The sequence below is a fragment of the Leuciscus leuciscus genome (assembly GCF_965113295.1).
Source record: "Leuciscus leuciscus genome assembly, chromosome: 24".
NCBI lineage: Eukaryota > Metazoa > Chordata > Actinopteri > Cypriniformes > Leuciscidae > Leuciscus > Leuciscus leuciscus.
The window spans coordinates 9,988,298-10,003,778 of record NC_138723.1 but is presented as its reverse complement, the minus strand read 5'-3'; the positions used below and the strand labels follow the sequence as shown (position 1 = coordinate 10,003,778).

General features: G+C 37.3%; 1 protein-coding gene across 1 annotated transcript in view; it reads left to right on the top strand.

Annotated features, from left to right (window-relative positions):
* itga1 (integrin, alpha 1) overlaps positions 1-15,481 on the top strand; it is a 46,359-nt gene that overhangs the window by 12,968 nt on the left and 17,910 nt on the right. Inside the window, exons 2-12 of the mRNA XM_082157726.1 lie at positions 1,192-1,312; positions 4,161-4,273; positions 7,008-7,099; positions 7,672-7,786; positions 9,900-10,021; positions 11,648-11,796; positions 12,173-12,323; positions 12,423-12,597; positions 12,849-12,922; positions 14,049-14,193; positions 14,977-15,119. Of these exons, the coding sequence (XP_082013852.1) occupies positions 1,192-1,312; positions 4,161-4,273; positions 7,008-7,099; positions 7,672-7,786; positions 9,900-10,021; positions 11,648-11,796; positions 12,173-12,323; positions 12,423-12,597; positions 12,849-12,922; positions 14,049-14,193; positions 14,977-15,119 (1,400 nt within the window). The remainder of the gene's footprint in view (positions 1-1,191; positions 1,313-4,160; positions 4,274-7,007; positions 7,100-7,671; positions 7,787-9,899; positions 10,022-11,647; positions 11,797-12,172; positions 12,324-12,422; positions 12,598-12,848; positions 12,923-14,048; positions 14,194-14,976; positions 15,120-15,481) is intronic.

Sequence of the window (15,481 nt, the reverse complement as noted above, 5' to 3'; positions counted from 1 at the left end):
TCATTCTGCTTATCTAACTTGCAAATCTCACTAAAAACAAAGCGTCAGTTCCTCAGGCCAAGAAAGAGTCAGCACGTCTCAAATGAACATGTTTCTTCTTTTACAGCTTATTTTTTTTCTGCTTGCTTTTCCAAAACACTCTGGTTTTGTCTTACTCATCATATGTATAAATGGTCTTTGGTCTGGTTTTTCAGATGTTCACCCATCATGCACATCCTCCTCAGAAGTAAGACTCAATGGAAACCGGGTTTGGAGGCATAGCTGGAAATCTTAATTCCTGTTGAGTGGACATTCACATGAGGCGTGCCCACGGACATACACTGCCTCTCTGTTCCCTCACTGAGTCTTGACATTAGCAGTGAGCCCAAAGTACCAAAGCCCTACATTTTACTCAACATTCATTAGCTCAGTACATGACTGTTATCAACAACAGACATTAGGGAATACGTACAACTGGCTTTCTGTCTCTCTATCTCTTGGTGTTCTCACCCAGATCCAGGAACCTACTCAACACCACAGTGATTTGTTAATCTTCACAATTCCTTTCCAAATCCAGGAATTGAATAAATCATGACAGGAATTTCATGTCACACAACATGTGAAAAGGCTCTCTGTGGCCTCTGCACAATGAAGCATTTAAACACTATATTTAGCTCTCCTTTTATATACAGTACTAAAGGACAGATTTTGGTTGTCTTCATGAAGAGGACATTGTCCAAGAGGTCAGGACGGCTGCTCCACATTGCTCTGTGAAATTCCTCTGCCTACTGTGCGTGTATACTCCCTGTAGAATTCCCATGTTTCATTCCCACACAACTGGGCATGCACAACTGGGACCATTTTCTCTCTCTCTAAACAAAAAAAGGGAAATGGAAAGTTTTTGAGTTTATTTATTGATGTAAATTATTATTCATAATAAATATTTAGCAATTAATAAAAAGCTGAATAATTGCATTCACTTGCTGTGTTCCATTCGTCTTGTTTTGGCAATGGAACAAATTTGGAATTGGAGACTTCCAAACAGAGATTACATTAGCTATCAAATAAATACTATCATTATTAGGGCCTTTATCTGCTCATTTGGAAATACTTCTTTAAATGGACAAACTCGTCTTATGTAGAAGATAAAGTGAGATACATTACTGTATGTTATATGTTGTCTTGTATGTTTATTGTGTCTTTTCTTGATAGTTCTCCTGCCGTGGTTGTCATGTTTCAATGTGGACGAGAAGAACAGGATGTCATTCAGTGGACCAGTGGACGACTTGTTCGGATACACCATCCAACAATTCGAGAACAGTGAGGGAAAGTGGTGAGCTACATAATTGCTTACACCATGTCTCTACACCGGACGTGACTGTTGATGTGTCGCATTGTGCCGCGCTGCAACAGCTAGAAGCTGTCTACATTTATCCTTCCTATGAGAAGTATCGCGAGTACTTGAAATGCATCAATAATAGTACAAGGCATCAGTGTCAGGAATTTGTCGTGTTGCATTGACCAATGTAAACACTATCACTGATAATAATGGGGTCTATTGTCTTTTGTCGCACCGTTCACGTTCAGACAAATTCTTCTGTTTGCTATTTATTTTGGAATTTATATAAATGTAATATATATTTAAGAACTTTTTGATATGGATATCGTAAGCAGTTACATTAGAATATTCACCATTCAAAATCGAACTGACAGCAATGTCATTGTTTGTATTTTATTTACATACTGAATTATGATTGGTCTTTGATGCCTCTGTTTACCATTGTGCACACTCAACTAAAACAATACACATGTGTAAGCGTCATGACGCTGGCAGATGGTTTGGATGCAGAATTTCATTTAAATCATATTAAAAATATACTCTGAACAATTCCATAATAATGCTAGAATTGTCATGGTAAACCTCTGAGCACCACTGATGTAGTCTGCTTTTGTAATGGCTCTTGTTTTTTTCTAATAAAGACATCAAGCTAATGCACTCAGGCCTGCTAACTCCATTAAGCATATAAATAAATGGAAAGGATTCCCTATTGTAGGAAATAGTTCCACTCAGGAAAACCTTAGTGAATTCAGACATCTGTAGCCCCTTAAAAATTGGTCCAGGTTTTAGCTCTGCTTGTAAAGGTTAACTTTCTACCTCCTGAGAAACACCTCAGCTGGCGTGAAAACCCCAGGACAGCTTTACATAAACCTCTCACAGGTGGCCTTGACTGAGGTGGAAAGCTTGCCAATAATCTGTTCAGGGTCGTTAGATTATTTGACAGAATTGATTTGGATTGACTTTTACAGAATACAAGAGGTTTTTTGATGATCAAAATAACAGCAAAGTTGAAACAGCAAAATTTGATTAATGGAAAGCTTGAAAAACATTCATCCATCCACCCATCCACCCATCCATCCATCCATCCATCCATCCATCCATCCATCCACCCATCCACCCATCCATCCATCCATCCATCCATCCATCCATCCATCCATCCATCCATCCATCCATCCATCCATCCATCCATCCATCCACCCATCCACCCATCCATCCATCCATCCATCCATCCATCCATCCATCCACCCATCCATCCATCCATCCACCCATCCATCCATCCATCCATCCATCCATCCATCCATCCATCCATCCACCCATCCACCCATCCACCCACCCACCCATCCACCCACCCATCCATCCACCCATCCACTCATCCATCCATCCATCCACCCACCCACCCACCCATCCATCCACCCATCCATCCATCCATCCATCCATCCATCCATCCATCCACCCATCCATCCACCCATCCATCCATCCATCCATCCACCCACCCATCCACCCACCCATCCATCCACCCATCCACTCATCCATCCATCCATCCACCCACCCACCCACCCATCCATCCACCCATCCATCCATCCATCTGCTCTTTTCCATACATTGAACAAGAATGACGACGCTCAGTTGTTGAACTCCGAAAGTGGTCAAAAAACATTGAATTATCCTAGAAGTGGTCTACGACATCAACGACATCATGTAAAATCACTGATTCTTGAATGTCTTGTGGCCACATGGATTCATGCATCACATTTTAGAATTTTTTCTGCGAATGTGACTTAAATTCCAGTTTGTTTCCCACACAAAGCTGTCATATGACATCAGAAGACTTAGAATAGTTGTGTGGATAAACTCCATGGTGCTTTTTTGGTGCCAATCTGTGTGTTTTTTTTTTGTTTTTTTTTACTTTACAGCCTCTGTCCCCATTCACTTTCATTGTATGGAAAAGAGCAGCCAGGACATTATGCAAAATGTCTCCCTTTGTGTTCTACGGACGCAAACCACTACAGAACTTTTTTTTTCTAGCAATTGCGAGCTTATATCTCACAATTCGGACTTTATAACTTGAAATAGCAGATTTCTCTCGCAGAATTCAGAAAAAAAAGTCAAAATTGTGAGATAAAATGTCGCAATTACCTTTAAAAAAATGTATTCCATGGCGCCAACAAGCTTCCAATGATTTGGAATAACATAAAGGATATTAAAAAATAACAAAATTTGTAAAATATTCCTAAAATATATTGTTGTAGAGTAGACTATAAGGTGACTGGTGACTGTTGTAACCAGTGAAGATTGTGTTTACCACTGCTGTGTCAAGGCCCATTTGTGCACAAGAATGTTAATGACTTGACTTGTTTACATGCTTACACAAGGATGTCTACTTTTAGCACTGTTGTCAAAAACCACCATTAGAAATCTGAGGAACACGGCGAATGTTCTTTATTCAGCTAAGTGCACTCAGATGTACCACAGAACATAATGAAACGTAAACAGCCTTACGTTATCTCACGGTAAAGCACATAAATCACAGTGGGGTTCAAGGATAAACCATCACATATCCGTCAATATCGTAGTCAAACTCTCTCTAACTCTTATTGTGACGAAAAAAGAAACTCTTTGCTCCCCGTCGTACTGACATTTCACATATGTTCCATTTGAAAGTAATATTTAAAAATAAGCATGTGCATATTTATGTTATGCTTTTCTTTCCCACTGGAAAACTGGCGAATCAATCAACTGCACTTTGGCTCAGCGGGCTTCCACTTTCTCACAAATCCCAAATGTTTTTTTGTGGTCAGGGATTAATGACCCCATTCTCTACTTCCTGCTCTTTTTTCTGAAGGGTTCTGATTGGTTCTCCTCTTAACGGACAGCCGGTTAACCGGTCCGGAGACGTCTACAGGTGCCCCGTGGGACAAAACAAAAGCACTGGATGTGAAAAATTCAGTTTGTCAGGTGAGAGGTGTCCTTCCTGTAAGCGGTAATGCCATCGTGTTTTTCCATGGACTATTTTTGTTCATTACTGTGTACTCTCTGTCTGTATTCACTGTGTTTATACAAGAAAAACAGGTTACAGGGTAACAGACATTACCTCAGTTGCCCTGAAATTGTCATAGTTTCTAAACTGGCACTTTGACTGTCTCAGACATTACTGTATGACTCAAGGGTACTAGTGGATTTCAGAAGAGAAGTATGCCATGCACCAACATGGCACCTTGGTTCTTGAGTTTATACCAGGGTGTTCAAAATCCTCCAGATTTGAAAAACAGGTTGTGAAATCATCTTTCCTTTTTCTTGAATTTCCAAAATAACACACCCAGGGAGGGAAAATGGTGCCCGCTTCCTCAGTGCATTTCCTACAGTCAACATGAAACACTGTTTATTTTCGAAATGCACATACTTGGTCTTATTCCACATCATTCATCATTACATCTTTTTGATCAATCCTTTAAATTTAGTCTATTTATTTGTCATATTGATTCATTTGAATCAGTTTTACTTTTTATTAACAGTACGAACGCCCACTTTTTAACAATCCTGAATTTATTTATTTGATTGCAGTTTCCACAAGATTAATAAGCATCACAACTTTCAACATTGATAATAAGAAATGTTTCTTGCGCATCAAATCATCATATTAGACTGATTTCTGAAGGATCATGTGACACTGAAGACTCGGGTAATGATGCTGAAAATTCAGGTTTGATCACAGGAATAAATTACAGTTATATTATACAGTATATACGGTTATTTTAAATTATAATAATATTTCACAATATTAATGTTGTTAGTGTATTTTTAATATCCGTTTAATAGCCGTGGTGAGCATAAGAGACTTCTTACAAAAACTTTTCAAAATCTTACCGACCCCAAACTATTGAACAGTACGTCACATGACAGAAGTACACTGGGTTGCAAATGAAATCTTATGTTGACAGTTTAGGTACAAGTTGCTTTGTCCTTATTACTAGTCACCAAAGTGCATTCCACATATTTAGTTGCTTTGAGGAAAGCAAAGGAATCGAGTCTCATCCTTCTAATTGATGAACTGGTATGATCATTTAATTTAGGAAGCCTTTACACACAGTTGAGTGAGTTTTATTGATTTGGCAGTGACTACCTACCGTGAATACCATTTCATTATATCCTTTAAAGGGATACTCCACCGAAAAATGAAAATTCTGTCATCATATACTCGTCTCACCCTCATGTTGTTTCAAACCTGTATGAATTTCTTTCTTCTGCTGAACAGAAAGGAAGATATCTAGAAGAATGTCAGTAACCAGACAGTTTTAGATACCATTGACTTCCATTGTAGGAAAAAAATATACTATGGAAGTCAATGGTATCTAAAACTGTCTGGTTACTGACATTCTTCTAGATATCTTCCTTTCTGTTCAGCAAAAGAAAGAAATTCACACAGGTTTGAAACAACATGAGGGGGAGTATATGATGACAGAATTTTCATTTTTTGGTGGAGTATCCCTTTAACAGATGCACTGAGAAAACCGCACAACTGAAATATCTACAGTTTCTCCTTTCTAGAGGTGTTATTCTGAGAATAGAAGAGGAAAAGAAGAGTGCATACTGATTGCTAGAGAGACTTTGACCTTGACTCAAGCGTCATTTACATTTATTACATTTATTTAGCAGATGCTTTTATCTGAAGCTTCTTACAAATGAGGAATGATACAATCCAAGCGATTCACTACAAGTGAAAATATCAAGCTAGTACAGAGGACCTGAACACATTTTCATTATTGAGTTAGTAAATAATAAAAATGAGTAAATGAGACTCAGTGTGCTCAACCCATTTTACTTCAGTAATGTGACATATTTCTGAGTAAAACAAATGTCTGACTGGAATTCATTTTAGCTGAAATATTTATAATAAAAAAAAAACATGCACCAATGAATCGAAAGATAGGTTAAATGTGGTCGTTTACACCGTCAGTTTTTGGGATTGACAACCGTGTGTGCTTACACAGGTGTGAGTCTCGAAATGTCCCGTTCACACAGCATCTTACAGTAGCGTCTTGAATACTGAATGTGCAATGGGAGTCAAGCACGTACTGTATTCTCTTAAGAGATGCTTATTTTAAGAGAGCATTTTTGCATCACTGCACATTTTGAATCGATGATATAATGTGTGTGTTGTTTGTAAGATTCATTAGCCTGTAGTGTTGCTCTGTTTGTGTGTTTGAATGCTAACCTCTGCCTGAATGTCTGACTCTCAGAGGAGGCCTAGACAGGAAGTGATCCAAAATGCATTTTAATGTCTAAACTGAACATAATTACACAATCTTTCACCAGATAACTCAATGTTGCATGTCGCATTTCTTCAAGGATCTACCTTAATATGAGACACTTCCAAGAGGAACTGATGTCAGAACAGATAGCACTTGAATCCCTCAGTCATTTCACTTTTTTCTTCACATGACAGACCCTGTGGCTTACATTGTTTTCACATGATTTGTTTAAGCAGGAAAGGACAAAAACACTGCAAAAATGTGCTTTCCCCCCATTAAGCCCCACCTAAAGGACACCAGCAATGAATTTAGTTTTTTAAAAGGCAAATAGAAGGAAAAAATCGTCCGATCTGCCTATGGGAAAATGCAGTGTTTTTGTCTAGATATTCTTTTCATGGGACTTAACACTGAGAGTGCATATTTGTCTATTTTTCTTACAGCAAACACAACAATTCCGGACATAAATGAAGTCAAGGAAAACATGACTATGGGGACGACGCTGGTGGTTAACCCAGACGGCAGTGGGTTTCTGGTAGGGAACATCTGCAGATGTGCCTTACACTGTTACTTTAGCCACTGCTTATTAATAGTGCCTGATCACAGACTTTTTAAATCATTACATAAGAAAAAACTTTATGGAAACACTCTATTTTTTCTTCCAGTTAATGTTTATAATTATAGAACAGCCAATGACACACAGTATGTCTGCGTTTGGGGGTTTTTTTTATGAACAAATTGTCTGCAATCTGTGATTGCAGTTCACAAAAAATACAGATTTTCTAGTCATCAAACAATCATAGAATTTTTTTTAATTTAGACTCAAACCTAATTGGATCAAACCGGAATCCTCTATGAATCAAATGTAATCTGATTGGGTAAACTGACATTCTGAACAAAAACAATGGAAAAGTAGGAATTTCATTTTATCCTGTAGGATCTTTTTTTAACCCATTAGGATTGGGTCCCAGTTATGATAAACATTCCAGGAGCCTTCTTTTAGGATTTTTGGATGAAGTATATAACGGAACTCTATATGAGTAGTTAAGAAATAGACATCTCTCTCTCTCTCTCTCTCTCTCTCTCTCTCTCGTTCCCTCTGGACAGGCCTGTGGTCCCCAGTATGGCTACATGTGTGGAAAGCAGCAGTACATCACTGGGATCTGCACGAACGTCAGCTCCTCCTTCAAAGTCCTCAACTCCATCGCTCCAACTGTACAAGGTACGACACACACGTGTTGTGAGTGTACATTAGCGCATTCCAGCCATGTAAACCACAGCCGGTCCCCCTAGCCTCGCATGTCCATGTTAGGACAGAGTTTAGGAAAGCTGACATCTACCAACGCAACATGGAGCCAGTGACTCATTATAAACACACACATACTGTATGAAGTATCATAGCAACTTCTAGCTCATCTCCAAACACAGGAAAGACAGTTGCATCATTTCATGTTTAAATTCAAATTCTCAATTTGATTCTGAGGCAAATTGAAAAATTACAATGCTCTGGTTAGCATTTAGACATGCAGGCTAAGCCTTTATTTGCATGGTATAGATATACGGGCCATTCTACTGAATTGGTTCAAAGTCAGAGTTGGAAACGTCTTGAAAATGTTTAGTCTTTTTCCACAATTTTGTTTGTATGCAAACTGTATAATATCCAAGGTACACATTTCTAGTAATTGTGCAGTTAATTATCATATTGTATTTTCAGAAAGTTTTGGAATATTTTTCGTCTCCCCAAATTTGTCACTACCGAAACACAATAATACATCATTTTATAAGAAGGCTTATATTGACCTATTAATATTTTGTTTACATCTACCTTCTAAAAGTTTTTACAGGTAAATCAATAACAATTAAAAATGTAAAAATATTTCAAGTGTAATTTATAAGATTTGCTGTATTTTGAATCCAATCTTTCCTTGTAAAAGGCATCAAGTTAATCATACTGATTTCAAAGTTAAGGATTCATTAGTTTGAATTTACATTGAACCAAACACTATAATATCATCTTAGCTGATAATTCACTATACTTTATTTTAGACAAAACATGGATTTTTCGGTCGTGACGGCACATTTTCGGTAATGACAATAATGCTTTGGTAGCGACCACATCACATTACAGAATTTTAACTTGCATACTAAAACACTACTAAAACATACTAAGATACTAATGATTTGCATAACTGTACTAACATTTTGTTTATTTCCTCCAAATAAATGATTGTGTTCCCTCTTGTCACTACCAAAATAATGATGACATGTTTCGGTCATGACTGTTTCGATAGTGACAATTTAAGATACTTTTGAGCCTTACTCAAAGATGATAACCAGCATATGGTTACTTAGCACAGTTCTGAACAGTTGTACATACATAAAACAAAACTGAATGGAATAATACCCAAATAAGTTTCCTTAATTGCAGAAAAAATGTGTTTGGTAGTGACGTTCCTTAAAGTTACACACAGATTTTCAGACTTTTGAACACATTTCCCTCAAAATGATGATACCTATCTATAATGAAAAAGAGGCTATGAGAGAGAGGCACACAGGAATATTTCCTGATAAAAAATGTAGGGGTGTGGTTCAAATCAGTCTCAGCCAATGGACTGAAACACACACTGTTTCGGTAGTGACATGAAAATGCGGTACAAATTTTTTTACATAAAGTTTCATGATTTAAATATAAAATATAAAATGTTTTGTTTTCTTTACTTCACTTTTTAAAAGAAATCTAATTATATTTTTTAAAACAACAATGGAAAACATTTCAATATCATTTTCACAAGCTGAAATTTAGGGATTAGGGTTCGGGACAGCCACATCCAGATTGAAAGTACCCAATAAATGATGATTATATATATATTAAGCTTAATGATATTTTAAATATTATTGTAAACATCTAAGATTTGAATACTTAAATTCTTTTTAAATGTGTTTTTTTGTTGTTGGACAGCAGTTTGCACCAGTTCTGTAGAATGGCCCATATACAGACTATATTGAGTTTCTGATGAAAGGTCACATATAAGCTGTGGTTAATCATCACTTTCACACTGTCACCGTCACATCCAATTTCATTGCTCAATATGTTTTATACATTTATTTTTTTTATGTACTGAAAGTGTGCTAGTGTGCATGTAATGTATTTATGTAAACCCACCAGTGGCTGATGGCCTTCAGCTGCCTCTCTGTAATTTAAACGAAAGCAATGTGATATTTATTTCTCTTTCTCACTGGTGTAATTGTAATGAAGAGCACCCTCATTACAATTACACCAGTAAACCAGTACATTACGTTTGTTTGCGTACATTACGTTTGTTTGCTTGTTTCAGAGTGCAAGCAGGATATGGACATTGTCATAGTGTTGGACGGTTCCAACAGCATCTACCCCTGGCATCCCATCACTGACTTCCTGAAAAAATTCCTCCAGAACATTGAAATCGGACCAGCCCGGGTGAGATTTTTTGGATTATAGTGCTTTGTCGAACAACCTTGTAGTCTTGCTTTGAAATACCTTTGAAATCACACCAGTTTAAAATAAAATATCCACTTACTGCGTCAATGGATGTTTAACATAGTAACAAAGTATTTTACTTTGTTACTGTACTTGAGTACATTTTTCCAAGTACTTCATCAGAGTATTTCTATTTTGGGAAACTTTCAATTTACTTCTTTCCAAAGCATAATATCATACTTTTTTTTCTGTACTACATCTCATAAAAACAAATTGTTCCACATTATTTCGAGCTGAAGAAATTGCAACGCAAGAGAGATGACCGATTCGTGAACGGGTCATCAAGTCATGTATTATCATGGTTTCAGAGACATGGCTCTCAAAAGTGTGGGAAAAAAATTATTTTACAAAAGAAAACTTGTAAATTGACATTTTTTCAACATTAATCTGTCCATTTTTTATTTTTGTTTATAAAGATGCAACAACTTATTTTTTTTATATTTCTGTTTAGTTTTATTTTTTATAAATTTGAGTACTTCCAATTAAAGGGTAAGTTCACCCAAAAATGAAATTTCTGTCATTAATTACTCACCCTCATGTCATTGAACAGTGTCGGCCAATAATGAGCCGGCGTTCTGACGTAGAACCAGGAAGTGCTGCACTGTGTTTACTATGCGAACAGCATCAGAGACTGACACGGAAGAGAACAAATTATTGAATAAAGTCGTTATTTTGGGGGGGGTTTTGCACACAAAAAGTATTCTCGTCACTTCATAACATTTAAGGTTAAACCACTGGAGTCACATGGACTATTTTAACAATGTCTTTACTACCTTTTTGGGCCTTGAAAGTGGTAATAACGTAGCTGTCTGTGGCTGATTCAGAAACCTCTCGGATTTCATCAAAAATATCTTCATTTGTGTTCCTAAGATGAACAATGGTCTTACAGGTTTGAATCAACACAAGGGTGAGAAATTAATGACAGAAATTTCATTTATATATATATATTTCTATTTCAGTTTTTCAGCTTTATTTCAATTAACAAAAACAATTTTTTAATAGTTTAGTTTTAGTTAACAATAACAACACATCTATACATAATGTCATCATTCTTGTGTGAACTCTGCCTTTAGATGAGATTTTAAATGATTGGATTTGTTTTCCAAAGAGTGTACTTGTTGAAAACCAAAGCCATATTTTTTTGTCCAAGTTGTGTTCCTCTACTGTCATCATCTTATACTAACATCATTACAAGGAGTATTACATAAAGACTTTCCATGGAGAAGCTACTGGGTGGTTTGATTCTAAGGAAATAAAGGCTTTCTTGAGCACGCCGCTGGAAAATACGGCCCCGGAACGCTGAGCTGGGGGAAGACCACATATTCCATGGCTAAATAAATGGCCAGAGGTTTTTTTTTGAGAGGATGACATCACATTTGAGTCAGCACAGACAGACATTTAGACATCAGACAGACAGAGAGTGTCTGGGGGCCACCCAAACTGTCCATGTTTGGTAGCACCACCTGAACTTTATGTGTGTGTGTGTGTGTGTGTGTGTGTGTGTGTGTGTGTGTGTGTGTGTGTGTGTGTGTGTGTGTGTTTTTGTCCGGGCTTTTGCTTCTCCAGGTGGGCATCGTGTCGTACGGGGATGATGTCGGCCATGTCTTCAATCTCAGCCAGTTCAGTAACACTGAAGACCTTGTTACTGAAGCCGGCAAGATACCTCAAAGAACCGGCCACAAAACCATGACCGCGCTCGGCATTGATATAGCAAGGTGCTGCGCATACCGTTCAGTCCCAAAGTCTGAGGCCACAGTGAAAATATGATTCAAAATTTACTTTTAAAGTTGGAAGTTAGCTAAAAATGTAAAACCGAAGCTTTATGATAAACTGTGTGCTGAATAACAAAAGGGGAACTAAGAAATACAAATTCATGTTTAACACAAGTTGTTACGCTGATAATATCATTTGTAATGAAAACAGTTCTATTAATTAAAAGCAATTTTCACTGGTTAGTCTCAGACTTTTGGACCCTGATGTATTTCAGAAAAATCATCTAATAATAATAATCATTTTTAAAATGTCTATTCAGACAAATGAAGTCATAAACATTGTGCAGAATCTTGACCTGATGTTGTTTGTTTTCTAAAGGAAAGAGGCCTTTACAGCGGAGAGAGGAGCAAGACCAGGGGTCAAAAAAGTCATGGTGATCGTCACAGATGGGGAGTCACATGACCAGTACGACTTGAAACGTGTCATAAATGAGTGTGAAAAAGATGGTATTGAGAGGTTTGCCATTGCTGTAAGTACATTCATCCATGTATAATAATATAAAACAAATAACAAATACTGTGCTGCATGAATTCAGTGGTTTCAGTAGGAAAAAATATTTCTTTCATAGGTCCTTGGCGACTATAATCGGCAGAATAAAACCACTTTAGAGGTGAAGAAGTTTATTGACGAAATTGAATCCCTTGCTAGCGAGCTCAGAAGCGATCATTTCTTCAATGTGTCTGATGAACTTGCTTTAGTGACCATCGTCGATGCCTTAGGAAGCAAGATCTTTGCCTTGGAGGGTAATGTACCTAATGCATCACGATAAAACATTTTAGATCCCTAACCTTAAGTAAGTGGACATACGATTTTCACATGGTAGATGATGAATCCGGTAAAAAGTTTAGTCATCTCATTTTTTCCTTCAAGACTGGTTAATCTTTTTAAAGTCAGATTCATAAAAATGAATCTGTTTTGAATCTGAAAAGTAAGAATGATTAGCCCTAACTAACCCCCCCCCCCCCCCCCCCCCCCCCCCTTTTATATCTAACAGCCACATCTGGGAATCACACCTCCTCCTTTGAGATGGAAATGTCTCAGTCTGGATTCAGCGCTCACACGTCTAAAGTAAGTGTTCAGACAGTCTGCTCTCGTGAATCTGGTGATATAGATCAGATTACATCAGATGCAGTTCTCTTATTTACCTATTCTGACATCCTGCTGCTGGAGTCTCACGCGTAGCGACAGAGGAAACAGACACACGGCTCAGTGTTTAGCTTTGAATCAGAAAGGGAAGAGCTCTCTGAGTGTGTCAGTGTGTCACATCCTTTCTCAATTTTACTGAGACGACAGTGTTACTTTAGTAAGACATTTTCAAATGCATTGCTGGGAAATCTCTAAACACATTGGGCCTCAGTCATAAAATGCGAACTGAACAAATTTTGTGTAAATTGTTTGTAGAAACATTTGTATATACTGTAAATGATCTCATTCAGGTTTGCATATTGAATGGTAAAGGATATTTCTTTGAAAATGCAAAAATGGAGGTTGGGGTAAGGCAATTACGATGTGAATGGGGAAAAATGTTTGAGGTTTTAAAAGCAGAAATGTGAAGCTGATCCTTTTATAAAAACACTGAATTAATTCTTCAGTTTAAACGTCTGTTTTATTTGAGCTGTAAAGCTGTTTAAATCATAATTTTTTACAGTCGTTTTAGGCAATGCATTGTCATGGATTTTAATATTTCTGTATTGGCTTCATTCACTTCCATTGTAAGTGTCTCATTGTAACCCAGATGTTTCTTTTTTTTTTTTTTTTATAAAAGGAGGGACAAGTGGAAATGCTGTGTATTTAGTGATGTTCTGTGACGTTCTGTCATTTACTCACCCTCATGTCGTTCCAAACCCATAAGACTTTCATCATTCTCAAATCACAAATCAATATATTTTTTTATAAAACCTGAGAGATTTCTATCTCTCCATTGAAAGTCTATTCCAACAAAACATTGAAGCTTCAAGTTCATAAAGACATTGTAAAAGATATCCATATGAATGGAGTGGTTTAATCCAAGTCTTTTGAAGAGGCATGATTGATTTATATGATGAACATTTAATTTAGGCTTTTATTCACATATACATTTTGATCAACACGCATATGTAGAGCTGATCAAATATCGTAAGCTGAAGCTCAAACGTGCTTGCTTGACTTACATATTGATCTTGTCATATTCCTGTATTAAATGTCTTTCTGACAGGCAGGTGTCATGCTGGGAGCCGTGGGGGCTTTCGACTGGAATGGGACTGTAGTGATGCAAGTTGGGAATGAGTTTGTCGTTCCAAAAAAAACCACCTTCCACGACCCTGAGGTGCAGAGGTACGAAGGCATGGCGGGATACGTAGGTAAGAAATCAACATTTAACCAATTATTTTGGGTCTTTTGCCACTTTTATTGATAGTAAGAGCAGAGAGTGGAGAGAAAAAGATGCAGGGAGGGAGAATTGTAGCAAATGTTGTGTGTTTGAGATTGTGTCCCATCCCTGGAAACAACAGCTTAGCCTTGGCTTTGTCACAGCATTGGTAACTAGCTACACCTCTGAACTTCATGCCTAGTTAAGGCATGTTAAGTGTAAGGCCAAGGCCATGAATGATTATACCTTTTGGGTACCAATAGTCAACAATAAAAATGCTTTATGTGCATATCAGGAATGTTATATGCTTCATAATATTCATCTCAGAGAGGCAGGGAAGCTTATTATAGAAGACAGTATTGTGGTAGTAGTCTAAACACATTGTCACAGTCTTCTGCCATCCCATAAACACTCACACGGTAAGTGCAAATGCTCACACTCTCTGCACATCCCCTTTTAAGGATGTCGTTCCAGAGTGAAACAAAGGGACTTGAAATTGACTTGACTTGAAATGACTCTGCCTGATAAACGTGTTTGGAGAACGAGCTGCATGGAAGCGCCGTTTCGCAAATGCTGATTTGAGGAAAAATATTTACAATCAGTCAAGTTGGTTTATTCTAACATTACTCCCAACGATGTCTGTGTCCTCGGTTATGAAACCGTTTATGATTTCAGCCCCAGCTGTTTCATATTAAGCATGCAGACTGCTGTAAATTGTTTTAGAGATTGGGTTAGTTATGTGGTAGTAAAGGTTGCAGTGTGGTTTTGCTTGCAGGTTATGATGTGCAGTCAGCGTACACACCCAATGGAGTGCTGTACATCACAGGAGCACCACGGTTTAACCACAGCGGGCGTGTCACGGTGTACCGCTTCGACGGAGAAAATGTCAACGTAACACAGACGTTGAATGGAGAGCAGGTAAATATTCATTATTAAAATCTCAAGCAATTTTGGGTGGATCTCTCAAAAATAGATGACATTTCACCCCTAAATCAAAAGGAAATAAAGAAATTAAATGTTATAAATAAATAAATGCAAAATTTATTTTAAAACCCCAACATCAAAATAAAATAGACATTTAAAAAATAAACATTATAATTAAATATTTTAAAACACATTCTAATAAAATTTCTACTGAGCCCCTGAGGGGACCTTTGCAAAAAGTAAAAATATACAGACTTTCGCGTGCGCACAAGAAACTTTTGCGTGAGCACGAGAAAACTATCGCGTGCTCATGCGTTACAATTTCCAGAACCGGTACTCTTATCTGTCCTTTTCGT